Raw genomic sequence first — 17,234 nt, forward strand, 5'->3', positions numbered from 1 at the left:
TTCACCATGTAGGTGCACAGTCTGGTAACAGCATAGACCCTCGAGGGTCTATGGTAACAGACATAGTCGCCAACTAGCGACACGCCAGCAGTGCATTAAGTGGTGCACGAAGTCGGCATGGCAACACTGTCTAGGCCGCTTCCGCTTGCTGCTTGACAACTCTTTCAGCCTCCTCCTCTTACTTTGCAACCACCCCCTGACCTAATAGTTTGACCCGTACCTCTCGAGTGCAGAATTAGAACGCGTATACCTCGCCCTTGTCCTGCATGTGGGTCACCGAGTTACAGTTATTGCTGCTAGTACTGAGTAGGGGCATCTGAACGTTGTTGGCGGCAACAGATTTTTACACGGACGCAGTTTTAATAAGGTATTTCTCAACATCAGGGCGTATTGTTCATTATGTCTGTCTACCATCGTTTTTCGTAGCTATGAGTGAGAGTTTGTCCAGTGACCGTGAACGCTCAATTAATGATCAGTCCGAAGCGACGAGAAGATGATGATACTGCCAGTACGACAGTTTGTATCGCGATATCCTACTGTCATGTCAGTATATGTACCTTGCTCAAAGGCAATTTAATCAATTTAGTTTCGCCATTCTACTCCCGGTAAGGCTTCAAGCTACATGAAGCTACGGTACTGCTACTAATTTTAGTAATTTTAGTAATCTGCCAGTCAGAATTCGTAAATGCAACAGTCCTTGCGCCGGTATTGATAGAACATGGACCCCAAGAGCATGAAGGCGTACTTTGGAGAGATACCGACAGAACATGCAACACGGAAGTTGACAATTCGTAAAGGATACACGTCAATTGAAGTCTTATTCTTGCTTTTTTTCCGAATCCACGGTCAGCTGCGCTGGCTGTCATGCATATATGTCCAACCAAGCGTGATGCTTCATGGGACCGTTTCGCAGCTCAGAGGCCCAAGAGCTGCTGGAGCCTGTGGAGGACTGTGATAAACCGAACAAACATGTTTTCTTAAATGACGCATATTTAGTGAAGATCGTTCAGTAGATTTGTTTAGTTTTGTTTGTTAACACGCTTATTTAAAGATACTGTCACGATAGCCATAAGAAATGATCAGTATGTCAGAATGCCGTGTTTTTTTTGTTTTTTGTTTTTGTTTTTGTTTTGTTTTTTTTGGGGGGGGTGTCAAGTTAATGTTGATGACACTGGTAACTTGTTGTGCTGGCAAACTAGTACACCATGACCTTTGGACCTTTTGAGATGCCCTCTAATAAATGCTTGACCCTTGAGTATAAACCTTCAATCATTACGTTTGTATTTTTAATGTTTTAATATGTGCTTTCGCTATTCACATATATTTAGATTTTTCAGCCACGAATTTGATGTTTGTAATGGTTTATTTTCTCAGAAGGATGTCAAAATCTTCCAGTGGCGATCAAGAGAACTACTTAACAGAAGAGAAATGGAAAAATGCATGGCAGATGGGTGACATTGGTTTCCATTTGTCTGAAGTCAACAGGTGGCTATATTTGCTTGAAATGTTAGGGATGCATCATCAAATCTTGGAAAAGGCTTTTCATACAATTACATCCTGTGTTTTCCAAAATTTTGCAAATAATGGATTTCAGATTTTGTGTACCATGTATGGTACTTTTTTCAAAGTATATAATTTTTTTGTCTGTCAGCTTTTATGTGAATATTTGTTTTCTTTTATGAAATAAGCTTAGTTGCCAAAAATTTGTGTTAGCAATATTATGATGTCTGCTTTTTTGTCCAATTTTAACCTGTCACCAAGTACCTAGCAACAAATGTAGCCCTCGACACCCCTCGGCTAATTCCCACCAAATCAAGTGTGACAATCCTGCAATGATAATCTATCGGGCAAAAAACAAAATACCAGATAAACACTATCATTGAAGTAAATGATTTATGTGCATTTATCAAATTCAAACAGAATGAATGAAATAAAGGAATGGCTGCATTGTGTATGGCAAAAAAAGAACGGCATGTTGCAAATTTGAAAAAGCATGTTGTTGTGACGTACAGTACTTGACAGAAAGGAAAATGACATGTTTAGCAATAAATCTATGTTGATATGTCTATTTGAAATATATGTACATACAATGTATATTGTTTTGCCGTGAAATGTCACTGATTGAATTAACTCTGAATAACATTAATTTGGAAACAGTCATGAATGAATGAATGAATTGATAAATACATCATTTTACTTTTATCAACATTGATTTTAAAAGAATGTTGACCACCATTGCGATATTGTTCTACAGCACACTGTTGAAGCACTTCAGTAAACTGGTTGCTGGACGGAGTGACTTGAATGTTTTCCTGCCACTCTGTGGTAAATCGCTGGATTTGAAATGGTAAGCTGATTTGGGTAATTTTTTTTCTCTGTCCCGAGAAATTACAGTTACAGTCACTGGGCAGAATTTTTTTAATGTCTACATACATTCATTAACCTTTCACAGCAAACTGCAAGTATTTGCAGCTATAAGTTGCGTTTCATTTGATATGTCATCTATTGAATGTCAATTGAAGGTCTCAGTAAAGATGTTTATTGTTGAAATATTAATATTAATGTTTTACTATTGTACCACAGTAGTAGACCCACCCTAGATCCTAGATGATAGGCAAGGAGTTATACATTACAGCAAAAAGAGAATGAACACAACAAAGCTATTATAAATGTATACACAGAAACAAAAAAATAATATGACAAAAACAACAAAATGCCACAATGCACACAGAGTAAACCTTAGCACTTTTGCAGACAATGTCAGATTCATACCAACCTTACCACCACACAAACTCACAAAGATTGAAAACTGCATAAATGTACTTAAAAATGGCTTTAAAAATTATTCAAACACCTATTCATCCCAATAGAATCAAACTTTTAAACATTACAAACAAATACATCTGGAAAACTGAGATGACGTATCAGGTGATGCCATCTGGTAAATTTCATCAATTTCCCAAAATCATTACAGAAAATGTTTTTAAGGCTGATATACCGATTTTACTTATTTTTGACCTTGACCTAAAATTTGGAGGGGCAGGTCGAGCTGTTCGTAACTGCCCTCCCAATGGCATATATGGAAAATATGCCCTCCCACTGAATTTTGATGCCCACTGCCCTCCAGTGTCTATGGTCTGCCCACTCCCCACAACAATTCAAGCTCCCCACTGCTACTCCCCACCACTTAAATTCCCCATTTTCCACTAGATGCCCACTAGGCAACCCAGATCAACTGCAAACGCAAAACCGTGCCTCATCACAAAACATGTTTTGAAGGCTGAAATACCGATTTTACTTATTTTTGACCTTGACCTAAAATTTGGAGGGGAAAGTAGAGCTGTTCGTAACTGCCCTCTCACTGGCATATACAGAAAATATGCCCTCCCACTGAATTTTGATGCCCACTGCCATCCAGTATCTATGGTCTCCCCGCTCCCCTCCCCCACAACAATTTATGCTCCCCACTGGCCCTCTCCCCATTACTGAAATTCTTCATTGCCTATTAGATGTACGTATTCCTTTGGAACATTGCTCCCCTCTAAGTTAGGTGCTTTATCTCCTCCCCCCCCGTTTTATCAACCACAGCATTCCCCTCCCTCTCCACATTTTTCGGTACCACTGTCAAAAATTTTCTCCCCGCCCACTGAAAGAAATAAAATTATTTCTTCGCACACAAAACCATCCAACTTTCAAATTTTTGTTTGAAACTCTGATAAACAAATCTAATATTTAGGCCTAATTATCTTTAAAGGTTAGTGATACAACAAAGAAGATTTTCCCCACCAAAATAAATGATTTAGATGACTTACAATGATCAACAGGTGTCATATATAGAAACATTACAATGTAATTAAAATCGCATGACTTTCTAATATTTTAATAGTAAAAGCATATGATTAGATAACTTGTTTTAATCTGTTTGTAAGTCATTTATGGAAGTCTCTAAAATCACCCAAAATGTTCTTTACAAAATACATGAAGTATTTTAACACTTTCAGATGCCCCACAAACCTATTAAAAATTGACTTTCAGTATTAAATGGGTCGTAATTATAAATAGGTTTATAGGATATTTTCCATATTTATTTTTAAAAATAAATGTCCAAGGACTTCAGTTCCTTTTTGATAGATTTTTAGTTCTAAAAATATACCAGAAACTTATTCATATGAGAAACTATTAAGCAATGGGGCATTAATTTGGCAGCCATGTTGGATTTGTGCAAATTATCGTCGTGCTTTTGTAAAACATTGAACCTCAAAGGTTTTTCTTTAAAGATTTAAAATTCAAAGTCACTGAAATAGCTTGTTTTAATATTTGGTGTATGAGTGAAAATGTCATTTGTAGGAATTTGGGCTGCCATATTGTTTTTATGCATATTAACAAAGTGTCTGTATAAAACATTGTGCCTCCAAAATCGTTTGCACATGCCAAAGAAATAATGTACTTTGACATAAAAATCCCAGAAATAGCTTGTTTTGTTAAGGGGGAAAAGTTATTTTACGGGAATGTAATAAGCCATATTTTATTTATGCAAATCATCAAAGTTCCTATGTTAAACATTATATCTCAAAATGATTGTGTGTGCCAAATAAGTAATGTCAGACTTTAAAGGTTTACTGTCACCTTTTCCAATTTTGCCACAGTTACCATGGAAAGAGAAAATCTAACCAATCACCGACTTTAACACTTTCACTGCGTAATTAATTTTATACATGCATTCCTGTCGTAGTTTTCTATGGAAATATAGCCTATAAATATTGATTTACATACATTAGCTGTATCTTTGTAATTATAAGTCTTTAGAGTATACTGGACAATTTTTTCAGTGAGTATTGCAATATGACAGAGCATCATAAAAATGAACAAAAGGTCATGTGATACACCTAGAAGGTCACGTGATCATGGCGGCCATATTGGATTTTACAAAAAAAATTCAAAAAATGTTACATTTTTTGTTACTTCAATATATAAATGTATTTTTTCAGCGTAACACTTTAAAAATTACTACTTATGTTCCATTTACTCAAATTCAGTGGGGGAACACATACTCTAAACATATTCCACATAAATGAGGTTATATGCATATTTATTACAAGTTCATCTTCGGACTAAAGGTATCGTCTGGCATTCAAAAGAGAGCTATATAATATATAAGCTTATTAGTCCCCACGGACACCGTCCGGGGGGACTTATAGGTTTGGTCATGTCCGTCCGTGCGTGCGTCCGTCTGTGCGTCCGTCCGTCCGTCCGTTCACGCAGATATCTCAGATACGCCTGGAGCGATTTCATTCAAACTTGGTACATAGATTACTTCATATGTCATACATATGCACGTCGATTTGTTTTTTGATACGATCCAATATGGCCGCCAGGCGGCCATTTTATTACGATTTTTTCATGTACAGAGCCATAACTCAGGCATATCTAAACCGATTTTATTCAAATTTGGTACAAGGACATTGACCTATGTCATACATATGCACGTCGATTTGTTCTGTGATACGATCCAATATGGCTGCCAGGCGGCCATTTTATTACGATTTTTTCATGTATAGAGCCATAACTCAGGCATATCTCAACTGATTTTATTCAAAGTTGGTACAAGGACATTGACCTATGTAATACATATGCACGTTGATCTGTTTTGTGAAACGATCCAATATGGCCGCCAGGCGGCCATTTTGTTATGATTTTTTCATGTACAGAGCCATAACTCAGGCATATCTCAACCGATTTTATTCAAAGTTGGTACAAGGACATCGACCTATGTAATATATATGCACATTGATTTGTTTTGTGAAACGATCCAATATGGTCGCTGTGTGGCCATTTTGTTACGTTTTTTTCATGTACAGAACCATAACACAGACATGTATCAAGCAAATTTATTCAAAGTTGGTACAAGGAGATTGACTTATGTCATACATATGCACGTCAATTTGTTTTGTGATACGATCCAATATGGCTGCCGTGTGGCCATTTTGTTATGATTTTTTCATGTACAGAGCCATAACTCAGGCATATCTCAACCGATTTTATTCAAAGTTGGTACAAGGACATTAACCTATGTCATACATATGTAAGTCAATTTGTTTCATGATATGATCCAATATGGCTGCATGGCAGCCATTTTGTTTTTTCATGTCCTTAGCCAAAACTAGGGCACGTCTCAACCGATTTTATTCACCGATTTATTCAAACCTAGTAAAAGGACATCACAGACCAATTCATGAAGAGGACTCTATCCTCTCTGAGGACTTGTAATCAAACAAGTGGGGACTGTGTCATCTACGATGACTTGTTTACTGGTAGCTAGTCCGATGTGTAATTGTCATTGATAGATTGATGTCGTACAACATTTACAGAATACCCAATCAACGTTTGTGACGTCGTTCACCGGCCCTTTGTTGCACTTTTCTCTCAGCATGCTCAGCTGGCCTACCTTTCTGTCTTGCTTGCAATCTCTGTCTTTGCTCACCTGGTTCAGTAACATATTCAAGTTTGGTATTAGCGTTGTCTTTGAAATTTGACTTCCGCTATCTCCGTCGAGTTCAGTTTCACGATCAGTGACAATTCCCCTATCACTTACTAGAAAAACATGCTCAAGGGCTTAGTCGGTGTTAAACTGTGCCTTCGTCACCATTTTTAAATACTCTCTAACAGAAAACAACAGCCGATCACACGATCCTTACAAATCACGGCGGAGAAATGACCGAGTATGCCCTTGCCAAAGATATCATCTTGTGCCATGCTTGTACAACTTTGCGACAACCTTCACACAAGTTTTAAAGGCAATACCTTAACTTGTTTCAAGGTTTGACAAGGTTGTAAGACATCACAGTGAAAACTTACAATCTTGTACCACGCTTGTGATAATTAAATTGCAAGGTTTGTAACTTCAAGTTTGTCACAAGCACTTCACAAGCACTTCAGTCAAGCCAGGTTATTGCTGCAAATATGCAGCAACACATGATTGACAGATTGCCCACTATTTCATTACCAGGGAGTATAGTGTGTACCATTGCACTTCGTGACCTGTCATATGCAAGCAACACAAAATTGATCTTTCATTTGTATTTTATATTCATTTATTTTCGTAACAGACAATCCTCTTGTTAAAATAATAATAACTGGTATATAATTGACACTTCAGTTAAGCTGGCATAACTCGGCAACATTGCATGGATATAAGAGCGCATCTATAGTATACCGTAGTGACATTAATAATAGTAACCTTTGACAATCCGATTGGGTAAATCATGGTTGGATCGACAACTGAATTTTTTGGAAAACAAATTTTTAAAACAGGGACTTGTCTGTCTTGCAAGTTACACCTTGTCTTGTATGTTCTACGAATGATACCAAAATGCAAGCAGTTTCGAACGAAATGTGCGTCTGTTATGGTCTGTATGGACACGTCGTAAATTTTTGTTACTGCAAATCTGTACCTTAAAAATATCGACTGCTGAGAACTTTTCATCGTAGAAACAGACAAGTAAATGCCAATGCATTCAATGTTTGGTAAAAGCAAGGACCCGCTACTAACTCCAAGCAGAGTGGCGGCTGTGCTCCAACTCCAAGCTATAAAGCTAAATATCACATCATAGTAGGCCTATGCCATGGTATGTACATTCAGTCCCTCTAGGCTCTAGGCTCTATCCACAGTGTGTGTCCCATCGATTTCGCTAACAAAATCTCGCCTTCTGATGACATGAATTGAGGTAAAAGGCTTTTGTCCATGTGTTCAGCGTTAGAATTATATTGCCGAGCACAAATTTGAGGTTTAGGATTACACTCCATCCCGAGCCGCTGTACGCAAATCAAATGCGCTACTTGCAACGTCAAACACGTCCTGTGTATCCAGCGCGCTAGCGACGAGGAGCCCAGCCGACATGTTTACATTCTGAGGTCACGGTTCATCAAGTTCAGTTCGCGTATTGATATTGATTCTTCGTGCTGAAAGAATTTGTACTCTCTTTTTAGTCTTTCTGTGGTAAAAATAACCATTTTCATTAAACTAATAAATTAAATGCTATATTAAGTATGATATATAACGGATTGGTGCAGATGTAGAGTCAATTCCAGCGTTTAAAATCGGAACTACATTATCAATCGCGTAATGATATATAGATATCACTTCCGTTAACGTCATCAGGCTTGATCGGCGCGAAGTTAGATTTTGGTACCATCGGCTGTGTACTTGTGATCAGGGAGTTATCTAGTGGACATTTCGTGATCTTTCTATGGAATCGCCAGCCAAATGATATCACAGTGTTGGAAAAACGTGTGTACAGTACCAGGGACAGACGGAGTTCTAATTTTGTGAACGCGAAAAGCAGTAAAGTTGCTGACTATATTTGTATGTACGTACAGCCACGGTCGTCGTGGAGGGACCGTGGTACAGCACGGAGACGGGAGACCTGCAACCGAAAATCTTCCAGCGTCTGCGAGCCGTTCACAAATGTAAGTCAATGTACCGTCCGTCTGTACATCGCTATTATGTTCTGTAATCCTTGTATTCCTATGTTTACCTACAGATAAATTTTCGTTGAGAACTGATTCATACTGAATTCACTTTCGTTTCACAACAGTTACAGTAACCATGGAGGTGGTACTACCTCCATGCAGTAACTAAGTGCTGAGATTTTTGCAGATTGTCGCCGTCGTGTATGTAAACAACATTCGGCGAGTTGTCGGTTGTCGGACATTAAATCATTAAACGATCGTGAATATTTATGCATTTTTCTGCATCAATTTTTCAACTTGACTCTGTCTCATTTTCAAATAATTATTGATTTCTTTCATGAAATTTACGTTTGGTCAAACGGTAAAAGACTTACACTCTTCCCTGAACGATTTTTATTTTTCAGAATGCATTGCTGGTTCTCTGATTAAAGCCTAAAAGGGACAAGAAATTCAGAAAACAGAAAGCCAAATCGCAGCGTTTGACAGTAATGTAAATATAATGAAACTTCTCAAGCCAAAAGAAAATATCTTGAAGACACTTATGTGGCATGAAATGAACATGGCATATAAAATAAATTGTACCACAATTTGAATTAACCTTTTTATTTCTCTGTTGTCTTTTTATTAAATAATAACTATTTGCGCTGACCATTGTTTCTCGTGAAACTGGTATTTCAGAGCTTAGTTGGATAAAACACATCTTGTGCTGTCCACAGTCTGTCTTAAGATTTGTCAGGTTTTCATTGGCCATGTCTACAAGTAATTTTACAACTGTGTGTACACATCTGAGCTGAACTTATTATATTTTTGGAGAAGATAAAAATTTGGAACTTGTGGTACAATACAAGAAATTTTGCTGCCTCTTAATTGTGTCGCTTCTTTGGTTTTCAATATGTATTCAGTTTTCTTACTATTACTGATCCAGAGCTGACTGTTGTGGAATTATACCAACTTTTGAAGGCAATTTTGCATGTGTAATTTGCAGCAAATTTGCAGTAACATGGAAAATAATGTGCTGTATGGAGTTTGCGGGAAATTTCAGTAACATTGAAATTAATTTGGCGGAAGTTGCTGCAAGGATTGTGCCGCAAATTTGCTGCAAAGAGTTTGCAGCAACATTGCAGCAGGGAGTTTGCTGCATATTTGCAGCAAGTTCACAAGAAACCTAATTTGCATCTGAAAAATGAATCGCCGGCTTATTTGCAGAAAAAAGTTTGCTGCAAATTTACTGCAAAGCTTGCGGCAAATTTGAAGTAATAGTTTGCGAGAGGCCTAAAATTTTGGTAAGGTAATTGAAATTGAGATCTGTTGATGTAAGAGGTAAGTTTTAAGTCCAACGATGTACTTTGGATTTTGGGTAGGGTAGTTCAAATAGAGGTTTGGTGATGAGAGCCATATTCCAGCCACTCTCTAGCATGTTGTTGTCTCATTCTTGATTGCCAAACCTACACTCGTAACACATACAATATTGGTTCTTTTAATAAATAATGAAGTCACTGTGTTATCAAATCAGTCAAATCTGGTTAATATCCCGCAAATGTGGCACTGAGTGCCTGTGGCATGATGACCCCAACTGGGCTCAATATAGTTGCCTATGGCAACGGGCAGCAATAATGCTGGCAAATGGCAATGAAGCAAAGGCTTATGGGTAATATACAACCTTGATACAACCTTTGATAGATGAATATACCAGCAGACACACATAGTGTTCCACAACCTTGTTAAAAGCTTGTAATTCTCAACCTTCCACTTTCCTGAACCTTTTGAATTGTTACAAGCTTGTAAGATTCAAACTTGTCCCACGCTTGTGTAAGTTTCATGTCAAGCGTGTTGACAAGCTTGTTAACACGGATGTGACAAGGTGGAGAGTCATATGGTCTGTACACTTGTCACAAAGTTGAAAACATAACTTGTCTAAAGTTTGTTACAAGATGATATCTTTGGCAAGGGTAGCGGCATTTGTTTACAAATTTGGCGCGCATGCTCATTTAGGTTTGACCTTAACCTCATACGCCACGCTAGGCTTCAGGAAATAGTCAACTAACGTGATGTAGATCAGACAAAGCCAACGTATATCGAACGCATATACACGCGTACATTCTTGGCGCGTTTACGCGCCTCCCGCAGTCTGGCCGTTGGCGCAGAATGCGCCCTCTCCGCGGTGAAAGTGTTAAGTGGGTGGCCGCTTTTTCAAAACAGCGCCCTCACATGGGCATTTTGAATACCAAGGAATGCCCCTTTGACCATATATGGGCATATTTAGATTACAGGTGACTGTACACCTTAAAAATCACTGAAATAGCTTGTTTAAAAATGTGATGTATTGTAAATTATAATGTTTTTTGTCAGACAGCTGGCAGCCATATTTGATTTATGTAAATTAGACATATTTCCCCAAGGCAGATTCAAGTCAACTTTTAGTATGTTGTTCTGGGTACCTCTCCATTCTGCATTCTGAAGAAAAAAAATCTGTTGCAATTTGTGGTGGGTCTAACCCTATTTTGACTGGACTATTGGCATACTTGACACACTGATATGATGTAATTGATCAATAACTTGGCTTGGTTCATGTGCAAGTATCGATCATCAATGAGATTTCAGTGTATTGCTGATTTAATTGAGGACCCATGCAAGTACCAGGCAGAGACTAAAACTGTTCCCAGCTAAAGTAGTGGAATAGATAGAAAGAGAAGATAAGTGGAACAGAATAGTGTAGATGCACGAGTTAAAAGAGGATTGCATCAGATGTTTTCTTTACTGACTTTTCGTAAGCCATCTTTGAAAATGTGGCAAGACAAGATCACTGGACACAAAGAAATTTTGTTTGAATTGTTAGGGAGTCAACTCACACCATAAATTATTTAGAGCCCCCTAAAATATCACTTTTATTCACAACCAAAGATGTATCCACTAATCTTCAGAAGTCTTGAAATTGTACTTCAAAAATATCAACTGTTTACTTCATGCAAAACTTCCTATGTGAATCACAGATAGAGGTTAGAAATATCCTAAGTGGTTATAGTTCATTTCAGTTCATCTTGTGTGATTTCTATTATAGGATAGCTGACCAGGGTCACAGAGCTGTTGGTGTGGAGTTCTCAGAATTAGCAATAAAGTCATTCTTTTCAGAGCACAAGATAGAATACAGCTCCACCCCTATGGAAGGTGTGCCCAATGGAACTGTCTATACTGTAAGAAAACTTACATTCCATAATTTATTGCTAATTCCACACACACTGCACTCCATGGAACATAATGTTTCAGAGGAAATATATGGCATTTGGACTGTCATTTTATGATATCGATATATTTTACTTTACAACTTCAATGAACATTTCAAAAAGAATGTACTAATAGTTTTTTTTTTTCCATGGAGTTTCTTTTTTATGTGTATATAAAAATATTGTCATCATAGGCAGACTTTGCACAATAATATTGTTTTTTGTTTATTAGTGATTTCATTTTTTCATAATGATATCAATTTTTGTTTGATTGAATTTTCAGAGTAAAGATGGCAAAATCAAATTGTTTCAGTGTGATTTCTATCTATTTACTGAGTAAGTGAATTGTTTTCAAAGATATGTCATTTCAAATTTCAAAGATAACCATTTGTCTGTTGTATCACTGCCTGATCTCAGTACACTTCATAGTCAATTGTGTTATGCTCCCTAGAATCTCATTTGTTTTCAGAAATTATCAATCAATAGTGAGGGTCAAACCAGTAGATATCTGGTACTGAAGTGGATATGTACACATCCTTCTCAGAATAGTGATTAGACATCAATGGAGTGCCATAATTTTTTGCGCATTGTTGTGTAATTCTTTTGTATATGGCCTGGTAGCCTGCAAAAACGATAGGCTGTTGCTTACATACTTATGCCTTGAAGTCCACCGACCTCCCATTAATTGCAGTGCTTTGATGTGTGCGTCATTATTAGTTGCTGTTTTTGTGAAATTTGCAACATCAGTTATACTGGCCAATCATTTACTTATTTGTTTATTTACTCATAAATCAACTTGTTTATTATTTGTATTAATGTTGATTGATTAGTGGAGTATGTGCTATTTGAAAATTGCAAACTTGTTTTGAACAGAATGCATGCTGGGAAATTTGACATCATGTGGGACAGAGGATCACTTGTTGCAATCAATCCATCTGACAGAACAAGGTTAGTTTTCATATTTTCTGTAATTAACTCATTAAATACAAAAAATATCCAGTGGACAGTTTGCAGTGTTCTGAATGTGGCTGGTTTTTTCAGTGAGTATAAAAGTATTCTACTTATTTATTTTCCCAACCAAGGTTCAAGTGAATAAAACTATTTTCTAATGAATGTTTTGTATGATAATAATATGTAAAGGATCTGTCCAGCTTGAAATAAACAGTATTAAGAAAGAATGTGAAGGACATACATATTTCGGGTAAAAACTCAATTGAATAACAATAATAAAAGAAATTAAGTCAAAAACATTACTACTTTATAGAATTTGATATCTCATCTGAAACTGGGTTTTGCAGAAAAATGATTTGTTTTTGCATCAGGAAGTGAAACTGACATCCAAAAAATCGATTAAAATCATGATAAGCAAAATTGAAATGACTCTTATTTGAAATGTAGACATTTACCGGTACTTGCGAAATAAAATTGTTGTTTTGTTGTACAGTATTTAAAGACTGTGATGCGAGAAAAAAAGGGAGGAAATTTGGTGATTTGCGTACATCTGCATAAATTTACATATATTTCTCTCCCAACATACAACTCATTTCATGCTGAAAGGTGAACTCTACAAATGAACAAATTACTAAGAATTGAATGAATCTTAGCTGGAAAGATGATCAATATATGCTGTGTTACATGCACCGCCCCAACAACCCTTTATATGTGCCATGTTTGTTCTTAACACCAGAGTAACATTTACTGATCAGTTTACTTGATTCTCTCTCAGGTATGTTGATAAAATGACATCACTGCTGAAGCCAGATGGATCCTATCTTTTGAGTTCTTTAAACTTCAATGAAGATGCTTTCAAAGGTGAGAAATATTCTCAGCTATTGTAGTACTAAGATCCAAAGATGTTTATTGTACATCTCATGTAGGATGATCAAAATTAATGATTTAATTTATGCAAAGTGTACTAATGAGTATTATGCCGAAGCAAAGGAATTGATAACTTATTTTCAATGGAAAATATCTTTCAGCTTATTGTTGTACACTGTTGTTGAAAGTTTAAGGCTGTCAGTGCTTAGAATAGATGTAAATTTTGGTATTTGCTTATCATCTACATGTATTGTCTTTGATCATTGTTCTTATATGATAGCATTGTGTCTTTGCTGAGGGAAATCAGGAACATATAATTTGTCATCCAGAACAAAAACAATGCCTTTTACATATATCACAAATGTGCTGCCAAGCTGGCATGTATTACATTTGCATCAATATTCAGCCTGAAGTTTGAGTTAAAGACAAATAATAAAACTAAACTAATAATAGCAAATATGTGATGCAGCACACATGCATGTTTGAAATGTCAGAGGAGATAATTTGGATGAAAGGAAAAGTAACAAGAATAGGTCATGAAACTATATATACCACAGTTTGTCAAGAATACAGCCTATTGTATTAATTTAATACCAGTGCCAAATTTTGTTAAAAATATATCCACTGAGTCTTGACACAGTTTTGTTCATAATTTCCCCTTCCGTGATGTTTGTAATTGTATCCAGGTCCACCCTTCCCTATTCCTCTAGAAGTTGTGAAGAGTCTTTTTGGTGAGTAAATACCGTTATCTAATGATATTAACAAAATTTGTACATTCTTGGTCTCAAAGCATCACATTATAGCTGCTTCTCTAAAATATCAGTATTTTTAACAAATCCTTTCCACAACTGTCTCTGAATGATGCTGTGTGAAGTTTTATAATAGAGTTCGAATTACATGTTTTCTCAAATGATTATGACTTGGAATGCTAATTATTTTTTAAGATTTCTGACTTAAACAGGAATGTTTTGGTAGCACTAATTTTCAGGCTTTCACATTATTCAATACTGTTGTAGTCTACCACTTGTAGGGACTCATTTAAGGCTCTTGGTCTAAGGAAATGTTCAGTGTTGTAGATTTTCAAAAAATAAAAAATTTCAATCATCAGTAAATATTGGGTAATTATTCCTCTTGTTCCACACTTTGCACATTGACCCGCTTTTAATTGTTGATTTGGTAGGGGAATGGTTGAAAGTTTCATGTAGGAAAGTTTGATCAAAAGTTGAAGTCTTTCGCTCTCACATACATGTACTAAACCGGTATAATTTAAGTGTCACATATTTTACAATCAGTACCGGACCTAATCAAGATTGATATAAATCATAATACAATGTACTTACATTATTCAAGTACAATCATATCTCTGTTTTGACCATTGGATGCGAGAGATAGAATAACCCAAGCATCACTGATTTTGATTTCATTGTGTACAGAATTTCAATTTATATCAAGAAGGACCTAATTAACAGTTAAATGGTATGCACAAAAGTTGACTGTCGACGTCATTTATCACTGCAATACAAACTTAATCCTCTTTCTCCCAAGTTGTATTTATTTCTATGGTTTGTCCATGGAGTCTGGTAGAAAGAGGATTAACCTGATGATGAAGGAATAGAGAGACCTATAATTATGCAAAGAGTTTTTCTACCAAGTCATGGTAGAGATGTAGATATGATGTGTATAAACTGTATAATACTAATTTTTTGCCTTCTGTAAGATATCAATCAAAAAACTGTGTTAATTAAGTTGAATACTTGTACATTTCCTAACAGGATAAGAAAATGATCAGTGATTTATTTGTTACTTTTTTGTGATAGAAATAATCTTAATAATATTCACAAGATTGAAGTTACAATGGAATAACTCTATGTTGTGTAAACATGAGTCATTATATTTTCTTGTTTATGTTTTATTTCAGGGAATGCTTGTAATGTTGACTTCTTGGAAGAAAATGACATCAAGGCTATTGATGAAGAGCTGGGACCCAAGACAAAGTATATGTTTGAGCAGGTGATCCTGTTGACATTTAAGTAATGAAATTCCAACCTTTGCATGATGGTGTCAGAGAAAAGAGGGGGGGGGGGGGGGGGGGGGGAATTTAGCATAGAAGAGGAAAATGAGTAAATGCTACTCCAAAGCTGGTACCAATTCAAAACATTTTCACACATATCTTTTGTTGCATTTTTTGTAGTGTGCAGAGGATTTGTCTATTTTAGCCGTGCTTTTGAAGCAATTTTGTCAAAGAATACATAACATGAAGTAAGATAGTCTATGTAAATACAAAGACATTAATATTTGTAACCTGCTATGACAATATGTTTAAAAAAAATGAGAGACATAAAATAATGGACAAAATTATTGAAAAATATTGTTAATGTTATCATGAAAATATATTTACTGCCAGATTATCAAAGATTTTGAAATTCTGTGATCCCAGAATTGTGGTTTTAATACTTTTTTATGAAATTAATAAAAATTAATTTTAATTATACACCAAAGCCTTTGAATATCGTCTACTTACCAGTACTTTCTATGTCTGTTCAACGGTGATGAACATCTGAATAATTCTCCACATACCCTTAACTTTCTGAAGGAGACAGAAGGGATCAAAAACTTCTCTAGAATGCAAGTGTCCCTTTTAAGTTGAAATGTTTGGATTACTCCTTGTGAGAAATATATTTATCATGAGAGATGAGTACACATGTACACTTCCATGTACGTATCATCAACATCATTCCCAGTGAGGTAGTGATCCTCAGCTGATGGCTGTACAAATCCAAGAACATGTGGACACTGGTGGCGCTCTTCATGCTGCAGACCATCTCTCAGTGGCTTGTTAAGGTAGTATGCACCTCGAAGTGAAAGACTTAAACTTTTGCTCAAACTTTCCTCAAAGAATATTTCAACCATTCTCTTTCAAATCAAGAATAAAAATCGGGGGTCACCATGCAAATTTTGGAACAAGAGAAACAAATGACTCAAGATTTACCGATATTTGAAATTCAAACTGGCCGCAATCCCTGTGTTAACTCTATGGAGAAAAAATAAAATTTTCCATTTACGAAAAACTAAGCCGGTGACGCCAAGAGCTCTAATTCAAACCCCCACAAGTGGTAGATCAGAAAAGAATTGAAAAAGTTTTAAAGTCTGAATATCCTGTCCCCGAGGCGCATTCTACCTTAACAGAATTGGAGTTCACTGCTCTGTTTTTATGATTACATGGTGTTCTATCAGCTTTATTTCTTAACAAACTATGAACTGTACACAACTTTGAAAGGAGAAAACAATCACTAAAATCACTTAATGTCATCAACCACTAATGCAAGGATTTGGGATGGCAGACTGTTGCTTTAATTTCCTGACTGAAGTATTTGAAATCTGTACTTATATTTTTCATGTGAAGGATATTGCAGTATTTGAGTGGCAAAATGTAAATATGATATGAATGGCAACTTCATCTATATCCTGATATGTAAGTCCTTGAATGCCAACTAATGTATGTATCATGTACATAATATTTTGTAACGGTTGAATGGGTTTATATATTTCAATGGGTTTATTGAATGGGTTTATATATTTCTAATCTGAAAGCATGTATGTACATTTTTAGTTTTAATATCAAAATTGGGCTAGACAATGGTGAATTCCATGACTCCATGACAATGTGACCACATAGTGTTTAATGTAGCGTCAAATATTTAAAGTTATTTTTAATGCTTTGAAGAG

General features: G+C 36.1%; 1 protein-coding gene and 1 long non-coding RNA gene across 2 annotated transcripts; both read left to right on the plus strand.

Annotated features, from left to right (window-relative positions):
* Positions 1-235: 235 nt before the first annotated feature.
* Positions 236-16,006, plus strand: LOC139134133 (probable thiopurine S-methyltransferase). Its single transcript, XM_070701050.1, has 9 exons — positions 236-367; positions 1,375-1,485; positions 2,255-2,347; positions 11,528-11,660; positions 11,974-12,026; positions 12,564-12,638; positions 13,417-13,502; positions 14,195-14,239; positions 15,427-16,006. Exons 2-9 carry the CDS (start codon positions 1,379-1,381, stop codon positions 15,540-15,542), a joined length of 708 nt encoding a protein of 235 aa, XP_070557151.1. The 5' UTR covers positions 236-367; positions 1,375-1,378; the 3' UTR covers positions 15,543-16,006.
* LOC139134132 (uncharacterized) lies at positions 7,636-9,066 on the plus strand. Its single transcript, XR_011552736.1, has 2 exons — positions 7,636-8,466; positions 8,874-9,066. It is a non-coding gene; the product is annotated as an uncharacterized lncRNA (long non-coding RNA).
* Positions 16,007-17,234: the final 1,228 nt, after the last annotated feature.

This window comes from Ptychodera flava, chromosome 5, assembly GCF_041260155.1.
Source record: "Ptychodera flava strain L36383 chromosome 5, AS_Pfla_20210202, whole genome shotgun sequence".
Classification (NCBI taxonomy): Eukaryota; Metazoa; Hemichordata; class Enteropneusta; family Ptychoderidae; genus Ptychodera; species Ptychodera flava.

Coding starts and splice junctions, on each gene's coding strand:
- LOC139134133 (XM_070701050.1), top strand. CDS start 1,379: ATGTCAAAATCTTCCAGTGGCGATCAAGAGAACTACTTAACAGAAGAG. Junction 12,027..12,563: donor GATTTCTATCTATTTACTGA/GTAAGTGAATTG, acceptor TGTTTTGAACAG/AATGCATGCTGGGAAATTTG. Junction 13,503..14,194: donor CAATGAAGATGCTTTCAAAG/GTGAGAAATATT, acceptor AATTGTATCCAG/GTCCACCCTTCCCTATTCCT.